This window comes from Cydia amplana, chromosome 2 (assembly GCF_948474715.1).
Source record: "Cydia amplana chromosome 2, ilCydAmpl1.1, whole genome shotgun sequence".
NCBI lineage: Eukaryota > Metazoa > Arthropoda > Insecta > Lepidoptera > Tortricidae > Cydia > Cydia amplana.
The window spans coordinates 12,638,287-12,650,733 of NC_086070.1; the positions used below are offsets into that span (position 1 = coordinate 12,638,287).

Sequence of the window (12,447 nt, forward strand, 5' to 3'; positions counted from 1 at the left end):
CATGGCATATTTTTGTACTACCTAATAGGTACACATATTAAAGGTGAACTGGGTTCAGAGTAAGGTCAGTAGGGCTTGGAAATGTAAACATCATATCCTGAAAAGTACAAAATATGCGATTGTGTCTGTTCTTTTTATGTATCTTGAAGATATATTTTTACAATTGTATGACGCTTAACATACGAACGAATTAATTTACCTTACCCTATTTAAAAAGATGTGCATTAGATTACACATTTGTTTGTAACTAAAATCTGTCTATTCGTTTTAATTATTTATGAACTCGTCTTCATTTTCAGTACATATAAGCAAAACCTTAATATATATGGATTTAAATAAACGCTCAGATCGGGCACATATCACCACTCCATACCTTTTTAATTACTGAGCGGGTACCACCTTAAACTTAGTATCACAAAGTACTGATACAAAGCTTAATTAAGGAATGCCAACTAATGATTAAAACCCTGCTAACTATTTATAACATCCAATAAAGTCACCAAAACTAGAAAACAGTTATGCTTTCTAATTGGAACAAATACTTATAAGGTTGGTTTAGCCACTTGCAACCATTCATGGAGTTCGGTAGAATTAAATCGATGCTTATTGAGTACATATGTACTAATTAACACAGTCTTTTAAGGCAGAAACTCTTTATTTTGACGTAATTTCGTAGAAGGCCTGCTGAGCGAACAAACAACCTCTTAATTAAAAGGTTCCCAGACACGCCTGCAGTAATACGGACTTAGACGTTAATAATATTACTAAACTGTATGATACGTTTTATTAGGTATAACTAAGGAATGTTAATTGTTAGGTATTTGCCTTTTTTTGTTGTACAATCAAAGAATTTAATTTCCTACCCACTTTGTACTTTGTCACAGTGACAATGCTCGTAGTATGAGGTCTATACAGTGTGTAAATCCAATACGAGCGAATATTTAAACGGTGGTTAGCATAGGACCTAAAAAGTATATTGAGATAGATTTTACTTAGAAATGCATTGAAAATTTTAACCATACAAAATAATTCGGCCCGCAATGTAATACACCACACAAGTTACGGGATACGAGCTTTTTAAAGTAACTGTCAACGCTTGTTGGCAGTTACTATAAAAAGCTCGTATCTAGTAATGTCATGTCATATTCTGTTTCTTAATGTTTGCAGTACATTGCTGCTCGGTACATGTGGAAAAAATTAATCACGGGGTCATAATTAAGTGTAACTTAAAAAACATTTTAATTAATGATAAGACGGGTAAATTCTATATCTGGTTTAATTTATTGCCCGTATTAGACTTACACACTGTATAGCGACTTTCATATTATTGTCACTGTGACAAGGTAAGAAATGGGTCGGAACTTAAATTCATTGGCTGTACTAGCCTTAAAACAAAATTCGCGTCCATTTTTACGTGTAGATTTAGTTCATTCTGTGATCTACTTTCGTCGTTAAACATACGATACGGCTTTAACACATATGGACAGTATTTCAAAAGTTAACGTAAAATCAGTTTATGAATTTACGATGAAACCTGCCTGGAAGTTCCATTATTCATACTGTAAGTTATAGTAAATTACTTCGTAACAATTATTTTACGATGCCTTATTTACTTCCCGTAAGCTTCTCTCTAGGACATATATTATTTTAATGTTTATATAGATTTTATTACACCAGTCTGTGTTCTTAGAAAATGTTTATCGTTAAAGCATTCTAGAAAAGTAATTGAAGTTATCTATCAAAATGTTGTAAACTACGAGTAGCTATACAATTATATGTAGGTATAAAATCTGCAGGAAGTAATTTCATTTACGTTTTCTTATTTGTATACTTATGTGAAATTGGTAGGTATAGGTACCCTTTATTTTACGCAAATCACCAGATTAATTCTGTAAATTCTCCTGACTACATAAAAAACACATATATGTTTACAAAAATACATTATTGTATACAACAATAATGTGTTTTTTAAATTTTATTTTATTCGACTTTTAATTATTGCAAGGGCTTAGTTTCCTTTTAATACCTGTTCTTTTAATTTGCGAAAAAAGTTTTTAATTTTACGACAGAAAAATGACAACTTATCTACTCAGGCGACTCCGCCGGATAAAGCTAGTTTCTCTTAAAGGGCAATCGAGTCCAGACGCAGTAAAGCCTTAATTAGAGCTGTGTTCTAATGAACGATACTATACTACGAAATTCACACTAAGGGGCTTATTCTGTTTCTGTCGTATGAACCGTAGTTACGGTGTTCTTTTAGAGAACTTTATGATTAGGATAGGTATGAATATGGATATTTTTGGTTCTACGTATTCTGTCTAGGTATATACCTACACTATCCGTTCGTCACTTGTTACAATAGGTAATTAATATTAAAGCTTGGAAAGCTTTACAAGTATGCTTCAAAATCGGTTTTATAGCCTTCAGAATATTCCCACAGCTCTCCTGTCGATTGCATTATTTATGACCGTTTGTTATTTTAATGAAACCTAACCAATCTAACCATGCGTTTCTAGTTGTCTCGCACTTCCGTATTGCTTTAGTATTGTAAAGTAATTAGTGGTCTATGAATTATGTTCTAGTAGGCTCTTGCGATGCATGATTGCTCGCGGATATTGCATGTACCTTCTTAGGTTACGAACATTTGCCTTACTGGAGTCATCGGATCGTGCGTGATTTACTAAAGTTGAGTTACATAAAGTTATATTTGACGTTTGGGTGCCATTTGTTATAGGGTCTCAAACCGAGCATAATGTCACAATTTCTAATGAGACGGTGTTGGCAACCATGGCGCCAAGCGCTGAAAGCGCCACCTAGCGGCTTACGAAGACACTACGAGGAGCCGCTACAGCGCCACCTATCGGAGAGCTGCATCATAGGACCAGGTAGCCGCCGCCCCGCCTACCTGGAATGGCAGCAGACTTCGGCGGGGATACCGAGCCTATAAAAGGGGCTGCACGACCTTCAGAGCTCTCTTGATCCAGCGACTGTCGATAGGTTTACTTAAAGTGTAAATTATAACGTATTTTGTAATTAATTTGATTAAAATAAAGTATTTTAAAAGTCCAGTATTTTACCTTTACTTATCATAGTCAGGTCGTTTACATCAGAAGTGTTCTTACCTTCGTCCAAATGGGTAAGCGTAGTAAACGCTCTAAAGCTAAACGGAAGCGGCAACGGTCAAGTTCGAGTTCTTCGAGCGTCATTAGCGTGTCTACCGGGAGGACTCCGTCACCTCCACCACCAAAGAGAATTAAGGTATCACGTAAAGCTGATATCCAAACAGTGAGTACAAATAATGTTCCTACCTTGAATAATATGATACCAGAGTTTAATCCACTAAATGATGACGTGTCTGCTTGGCTCAATATAATCATGAACTACGCGCGAACTTTTTCATGGAAGGATGAGATGATCCGGTATCAGGCTTTAAACAAATTAAAAGGTCCCGCGAAAGTATGGTACGATTCTCTCTTGCGCACCGATTGTTCTTGGCCCTCGTGGAAATGGGAGGATTGGAATAGAAAGTTAACATCTAGTTTTCAACGGCGTCGAAACATGTTCGACTTATTAAAGGAAATTGTAGAGAATAAACCAAACGATAATCAATCTCTTTATGAGTTCTTTTTCGAACAGAAATGCAAAATTGATAGGTTATCGTTGGGTTTTTCGGAACAAGATATAATTTCTATTATTGTGGGTAATATAGGAGATTGCGGTATAGGAGCAGCTATCGAAGCTACCAATTTCGGAACTAGTGACAATTTAGCAAGTTATTTACATGGTCGCGTGTATAAACCATCTAAAAACGCGAAAAATGTAGGCGCGATTTCTCGTGACGTTCCACCAAAAAGTGAAACACAGTCGTCGACAAGTCAGAACGTTTCTTCATCTGGGTCTTCAGTTTCACCTAATGTATCTGAGCGATCCACCACCGCGCGTAATAATAACACGCAGCAACGAAAACAGATCAAATGTTATAACTGTGGCGGTAATCATACAAAAGCAAATTGTGATGTTGTTGTTAATAAGATTGCAAATAAAAAGCAATGCAGTTACTGTAACAAGCAAGGACACTCTGAATCTGAATGTTATCATAAAAAGAATGCAGTTAAAATAGAGAAACATGAAACAAAATTCGTGTCTACCTCTAATCCGCGGAACAAATTTATAAAGAATATTCGTATTAACGATTTTGAACACGAAGCTTTTGTCGACGCGGGTAGTAGTTGTTCACTCATTTCTGCATGTTTGGTTAAAAAACAGAATATAAAGATAATTAAGCTGCCCTTGCCTGTTACATTGCATGGCTATAAAATGCAAAATACAGATACAGTTACGCACAAGATAACAGTTGATCTGAAAATCGATGCGGTTTGTTTGACAGGAATAGATTTTTACATTATGGACGATTTAGCAGATTATGACATACTGATTGGTAGGAACGTGACCGAACGCGATGATTTAATGTATTCACGAGTAGGGAATTCATTGAAGTTTGATTATGCGTCTTCATTTAAGGAATTCTGTAATACAGTGACCGATCTTGAGTTAGATGCTGATTCTCACCAGAACGAATTGATAGCGCTTTTCAGAAAGTATGACGGTTGTATTGCGTCAAACATTAAAGAATTAGGTAAAGTCAACGGTCATGAAATGACAATAAATGTAACCAGTCCTCAACCAGTTCAATGCAGGCCTTTTCGAGCCTCTATTCCAGATCGAAAAATAATTCGGGAGATGGTAAATGAACTTTTGGAAAATAATATTATTCGTGAAAGTAAATCACCGTATGCAAGCCCAGCTTTGCTTGTTAACAAGAAAAGCGGAGAAAAAAGGCTTTGCATTGACTATCGGGCTTTGAATAAAATTACAGTTAAGGACAAGTATCCCATGCCACGGATTGAGGAACTGATAGACAGACTTCAAGGCCATAAATGTTTTACAAGTTTAGATCTGAAAAGCGGATATTATCAAATCGCGATGAGTGAGGAATCAATTCCTAAAAGCGCATTCGTTACAGAAGACGGGCATTATGAGTTTTTAAGGCTCCCGTTCGGGCTGGCCAATGCACCTAGCTGTTTTCAAAGCATGATGAATAAGGTTTTGGGGAATTTACGGTTCGGAAATGTTATTCTTTACTTAGATGACGTTTATTTAGTAACTGAAACAGTTGAGGAAAATTTAAAACTTCTAGAGGAGGTTCTAAAAATATTTAAAGAAAACGGACTGACTTTAAACCTAAAGAAGTGTCATTTCTTTAAAAAAGAGATTGATTTTCTCGGATATAAAATTAAACCAGATTGCGTTATGCCGAATGAGAAGAAGTTAGAAGCTGTACACAAATTTGCCGTTCCTAAAACCGTCCATCAACTGCGGCAATTTCTCGGTTTGATAAATTATTTCAGGAAATTCATTAAAGACTGTGCTTTAATTTCGGCCCCATTAACTAAATTATTGAAAAATGACACTACTTGGGAGTGGAAGTCAGTTCATGATGAGACGTTTCAGTTGCTTAAAAGTAGATTAACGTCAGATAGCGTTTTAGCAATGTTCGACCCTAACAAAGAAAACGTATTGTACACAGATGCGAGTAGAGATGGCATCGCAGGAATACTAATGCAAGTTACAAACGAAGGTGAAAAACCTGTACATTTTTATAGTAGACAGACTACTTTAGATGAAAAAAAATTCCATTCTTTCGAATTGGAACTTTTGGCGATCGTTTGTTCCTTGCAAAAATTCCGGCTATACCTATTGGGGTCAACTTTTAAAATTGTCACCGATTGCAATGCAGTTAGATTCGCCCTGTCAAAAAAAGAAATAATTCCCCGGATTGCCCGTTGGGTGCTATCCACGCAAGAATTTTCATTTGATATCGTGCATCGCGAAGGAACTCGGATGCAACACGTGGATGCATTAAGTCGCAACCCAGTGCCATCCGGAGAAAAATCGGAAACTGAGGTTATTATGTCTATAACGGAATCAGATTGGTTGCTTTCGGTACAATTACAGGATCCAGAATTACAAAAAATTAAAAGCATTATTGAATCGGGTGACTTGGCTAGCAATAAAACTATTTTTTCCCAATATGAATTGCTAGGTGGAAAAGTGTACAGAAGAACTGCCCACGGTCGTCGATGGGTTGTGCCAAAAAAATGTATTTGGCAAATAATTAAATGTAATCACGACGACCTGGGGCATTTCTCTCTAGACAAAACGGTTGAGCGAATAGGAAATCAATATTGGTTTGCAAGAATGAGACACGTTGTAAAAAAATACATAAAGAATTGTTTAAACTGCATTTATTATAAAAACAAAGGCGGACCTAAAGAAGGAGAATTATATCCACTTCCCAAATACGCTCAACCGTTCCACACACTACATCTAGACCACCTAGGCCCTTTTGTGAAAACTAAAACTAAAAATGAGTATTTACTGGTAGTCGTTGACGCGTTTACAAAATTTGTTTTTATCTCTGCTGTGAAATCGACAAAATCATCTTGTGCAATTAAAGAGTTAGAAAACATTTCAAAATCGTTCGGTAACCCTAAGAGAATAATAACGGATGCTGGGTCATGTTTCACTTCGAACGAATTCGTTGAATATTGTTTAAGTAAAAACATCCATTTGCACACTATAGCAACAGGGATGCCACGTTCAAACGGACAAGTGGAACGTTTCAATAAAACAATTTTAGAGGCCTTAAAAACAATCGGCGCGGATACGTCAGATGATAGGTGGGACCAGTATATCAAAGCTTTACAGCAGGGCTTGAATACTACATTCCATAAGACAATTAAAGCGGTCCCGAGCGAGGTATTTTTCGGTTACCGATTGCGCATGGATAGTGATAGTTTAGCCCCGGATAATGACTCTCAACAATTATTAGACGTGACTAAGTTGCGCGAGAAAGTTGATGAAAATATTAGAGCTGACGCTGAAGCACAAAAGCAGAGATTCGACCGATCAAGAATCAAAGCACGAAAGTATACTGAGGGTGATTTGGTTTTAATCAAAATCCAAAGTCAAAATAATGATGGCAAAAGTAGAAAGCTGTTACCTACATTCAAAGGTCCATTTCAAGTTAAGAAAGTAGTGGGTAACGATAGATATGAGGTGACGGATGTAAAAGGTAGTGAGAGAACCGCTAAAAAGTACACTGGCATTACGTCGGCAGAGAATATAAAACCATGGATAAAAATTGATGAATGGGACCTAGCTTAATCAAATGAAAAGTATGTATTGTGGCCATTTATTGTCTAATAATTTTTATATATATTTTTAATTTTTTGTTTTTAAAGTTTTGTTCGGCTCCTAAGATTTACAATATTTTACAAACGCGATTATTCCAAGATACGAGAGTAACTGTAATGTGTTTTTGTTTTGATTTGCCGTGTTGGCAAGGAAAATAAAACGATTCTAATAAAATAAATAGAAACTTTATTTCTTCAGTTCAACTTAAAATTATATATTTTAGGGCGAGTCAAGATAAAATGCATTGTTTACGGGATCATTAAGACGTGCAAATATTTCTATCATAACTGCCATCCAAGTTAAGCTTGAAAATCTTAAGTGCGGCGAAATGCCCTTTAAGTGCAAGTTATTCCGATGTATAAAGGCCTAAAAACTAAGTGCGGCTACAGCCCTTTAGTCGGTGCCTGGAATTCGGGACTTGAATGGAGTAATGAGGAAAATTTGCTAGCCGAGATGTTTTCCGTCAAATAAATGTACAATATATGCTAATTATTATTTTTGTATGTTACAGCATTTCATCTTAACTCGTGAGGTGCCCGAGGCGGGCCCCGTGCAGGAGGGCCGTGTTGGCAACCATGGCGCCAAGCGCTGAAAGCGCCACCTAGCGGCTTACGAAGACACTACGAGGAGCCGCTACAGCGCCACCTATCGGAGAGCTGCATCATAGGACCAGGTAGCCGCCGCCCCGCCTACCTGGAATGGCAGCAGACTTCGGCGGGGATACCGAGCCTATAAAAGGGGCTGCACGACCTTCAGAGCTCTCTTGATCCAGCGACTGTCGATAGGTTTACTTAAAGTGTAAATTATAACGTATTTTGTAATTAATTTGATTAAAATAAAGTATTTTAAAAGTCCAGTATTTTACCTTTACTTATCATAGTCAGGTCGTTTACAACGGTTCGACTGATAGTTATTGTGCAGGGCTTTTCTATTGAAAGAAAAAGTATTTATGTTTTCTGAATTATTCTGCTGACTGTATGATTGCTTCATTTTTCATAAGTAACCAATATGAATTCGTTTCTGACATACAATATTACGTAATAATCTATAGCTTTATTCGACAGGACCATGTGATGTGGAAACCGGCCAAGCCAGCATCATCGTGGATATAGAGGAGAGCAGGGGAAATCGTAAGTGACGAATTATTTATATAATACACTAGCCCTTCAATAAATGCTCTACTTTCTAGTTGCTTCAAAACTTATTACGAACAAAATATTTAAAATTTGTATTGGTGAGCTAATTTATGACTTAATAAATAGTGCGTTTTTTATAATAATGCCTACATATTTTGTCATATACTTTATAAGTATTTAGAAACATAAACTTCTACGGAATGGGAGCAACCAACATCTTTCGATCAAAGTACATCTTGTCGTGAGATTGTATAAAATGTCAATGTTATTTCTATTGATTCTCGATTACATGCCATCTCGCTCGACCCCAAGAATTGGGACAGCCTTTGTACTCGTACAATTGCACTATCAATTTGAAGATTGTTGGCTTACAAATGGCGTAATTACTAAAAAAAGTAGTAGGTAGGTATGTACCTCTTTACGCAGGTTTGTAATGTGAATGTCTTTTGATATAGTTTTCTTTTTGAAATAACAGAAGTGAACCAAAGCACGGTACCGGCGGAGCTACCAATAGTGGGTGAGCCGGGCGTGGACGTGGTGCTGTCGACGGTGTTCCCCAAGGGCCCCACACTGTTCCAGCTGGACGGCAAGCGCCTGCAGCTACTGCAGCCGCTAGACAGGGATGCCGACAACCTCTCGCATATGGTCTTCCAGGTATCCATTCTCTCACATTTATAGACGGGTCTAACGCGAATTTTATTCACATACCTTTATTTACCGACGTTTCTACACAGGTTTCACTGGTCATGGTCGCGGCTAACTGATGTCCCAGCAAAGTGTCAAAACAGAGATTTGTGCAACTACCCGACGAAAAGTGTATAAAAAAGTTTGGGGTAGACATCACATTTTCAAACCACCCACTACACATAATGTTAATTATTGTCAATAGTCCGACACGCAACACTCACAATATCCACGCACACGTCCGAAGATAGATCCTTTGGCTTTAACTTCTGTATCACTGGTTCCCAAGTTGGCGATAAGTTGAATCCATCCTCCCTATTAAAATTCCTGGGGTGTTTCTTGATAAATGAACGTCGTCGTCGTCTTGGTAAATAACGTCGGTAAATAAAGGTATGTGAATAAAATTCGCGTTAGACCCGTCTATAAATGTGAGTTAATATCCATTCTCTTTCAATGAAATTAAGCCGTGATGTTTCGATGTGACTTACCTTAATTTTCAGCTACTGTACTGTCTTCTACCGTTAAAACTTGGAAAGAGAGTCCATTCATAGTTTCATTTTAGCGCCGATTGTTCTATGGCAACAGGTCGTCATCGTTCCTATTATATGTAAGTCGTGGGAAAAATAAATACAAACCTTACGACGTGTAAAACTGCGATGTCCATTTTTTTCGGTCAGGTAGTTGTACAGGTAGTATGTACATACTCTTAGCTTAAGCTTTGTATCATCAACCACAACCCGTTATCCGACTTAAATACCTACATTGTTTTCGTTTTTAGGGTTCCGTACCTCAAAAAGAAGAAACGGAACCGGGTTGTCCGTCCGTCTGTCTGTCTGGCAAGACCCTTTATCTCCGGAACGCAAGGAGGCATCGAGTTGAAATTAAAACCATATACTCAAGTCTACAGTCCCTGAAAAAAAAAACTTCTAAGTTGAAGTAAAAAAAGATACTTACTGCCGTTTATGCCGCAAATAATGTATTTCGATACGCTCAAGGGAATCAACATTTATAGGGTAGGTACTTCCCGTTGACCTAGAACTATGAAATTTGGCAAGTAATATCGTCTTACACTGCAAGTACAGGCAAAAATCTCAAAACTACATTACGGAACCCTCGGTCGGACTTGCCGACTTGCACTCTTACGGTTTTCGTTAGTAACACACTCAGTGTCTAATTTTAACACGTTTGAATGTAAAGATAATTAACTTGATAAGGATAGTCATCATAAATGATGTCTACACAACCATAAATATAGCGTTCCATCACACAATAGCTTAATTGGGTTAAAAAAATATTCATACCTATAGAGAAACGTAGGTGAATCTGCATATTGATGTCAATATAACCCGTTAAGAAGTTAATTAATGACCGTCGCCCACAGTTGCCACAGCTTAGAGAACGTGAAGAAAGATCATTCAAGTAGTTAACCGCTTTTACTTATAAGTAGTTTAAATGTTTTTACCAAGCCGATACACGATTAACGTAGCAGATAGGCACTAACTTTAGATATGAAATAGCTTTAAGCTGTCTAAAAGCCGGCTTAGATTAATTGCAAATTGCAGCAAGTTTACTGCCGACCTACCACACTGTTTTATATAAAGAATACTGAACTTAACAATTTTTTGCAATCAAATCGATTCTATGAGATGCAAATTATTCATACGCGGCTTTACATAGTGACCGCTCTTAAACCGCCTAAACAATCTTTCCAGCTGGTTTGCCAAGTGAAAGCAACGAACCGGCGGCGAACAACCACGGTGATAGTCCGGGTGTCTGACATCAACGACAACGCGCCAGCCTTCCAGGGAGTGCCGTATGTGACCAACGTGTCAGAGGTGAGAACCACGAACGCGCACGATGACACTACTACTTACCGCAATTCAATGCGTACTTAGCACAGAAACGCGTTTTGGACAGTTAGGTATAAGATTTAAGTGTCAATTAACGCGCGAATGCCCGGTAGCTTACAAGCAATTTACAGCTTCCATAGATGTGCCATAGAATATTAACTATTATGGAAGTAATAACATTTTATGAAGCTGCCCTAGCATATTTTATGAATAGGGCTAACAGTAGTTTTATCTATCAAATTAAATCACGCAAAGAGATGAGTTGTGTTGGTGAAAATGTACTTATTTGTTGCCGCGCACTTAGAAGTCCGATGTTTCAGTTTCAGACAATGTAGCTATTTATGTGTGCGTTAAAACACAAATATTATGTTTCCAGCTTGTACCCATAGGAACCACGGTGTTCGACAAAATACGAGCAGTCGACATAGACGCGGGCGTCAATGGATTAGCCGAATACTTCATAATACCAGGAGATAATGAGACTTTGGAGGCAAGCGGTGCAGTTGACGGTTATGGCTACTTCTCCATACCGCTGCCGCATCAGGGCATCGTCACAGTCAACAGGAGCTTGGATTACGAGCGCACGCAGCAGTATCTAGTCACTATTGTAGCTTCTGTGAGTATCTTGGGTTTAGGAGTACTTTAAGCGGGCTGTCTGTGTGTTTGGAGTTTAAACATTCTAAGGTTTCAGTATTAAAATTTGCTACATAGCTTAATAAGCCAGTAATATGACATTGTAAGCCTGATGATAAGACGAGAAGTTGAACAAAGCAACTAAATCACATTCATCTACTTAATCGTAGCATTTTAAACTATAAGTAAGAACGGAACTGATGAAAACTGATAATCAATCGAATCCGTCTGCAAGTTTTTTTAATCGAAAAGATTGAATAGCTCTAAATGCACGACCACATTATAACGTTTGCTTTTCAGGATCGTGCGCGCGACAATAAGAAACGGATGTCAAGTACGGGCACGCTGACTGTGAACGTGCTGGATGATGACGACCAGGATCCATCCTTTATCTATAAAGGTTGTTCCCTGCACGCCGGGGCGTGTATTAACCCGGAGTATTCCAGCTACGTAAGTACCGTCTAGACAGGCGTGTCTCACTTCGCGATTTCGTCGCTTTGCTACAGGTAGCTAAAAGTACATCCGTTCGGTCCCAATTTTGGGGAAAGCCATAAGCCGCGCGAGGTGCTGTCGCCACCTAGCGGCCATATCTGTGCTGATCGTAACAGACGCGTTTTGTTAGAGAGTGAGTCTTCTGTACTTAGTACTATTATTTATTCTGTGGCCTAGACTATCTAGCAATCTCACTTACACCATCAGGCGTAGAAAGAAGCCCAACCGACAAATGACTGTCCTACAACTTTCATGGTATCTTAAAAATATGTAGGACTCCAGTGACGCTTGTTAATATACCTATATTCTCACAATCTTTTATTTTATATTATCAGAGAAACAACTTAAATTACCAATTTTTTTTAATCGCTTCGGAGTGGAGTCAAGTTACGGAT

At 37.9% G+C, this 12,447-nt stretch overlaps 1 protein-coding gene across 1 annotated transcript in view; it reads left to right on the forward strand.

Annotated features, from left to right (window-relative positions):
• LOC134658707 (cadherin-99C) overlaps positions 1-12,447 on the forward strand; it is a 238,510-nt gene that overhangs the window by 205,448 nt on the left and 20,615 nt on the right. The window contains exons 5-9 of the mRNA XM_063514364.1: positions 8,322-8,387; positions 8,869-9,047; positions 10,790-10,912; positions 11,304-11,543; positions 11,861-12,010. Of these exons, the coding sequence (XP_063370434.1) occupies positions 8,322-8,387; positions 8,869-9,047; positions 10,790-10,912; positions 11,304-11,543; positions 11,861-12,010 (758 nt within the window). The remainder of the gene's footprint in view (positions 1-8,321; positions 8,388-8,868; positions 9,048-10,789; positions 10,913-11,303; positions 11,544-11,860; positions 12,011-12,447) is intronic.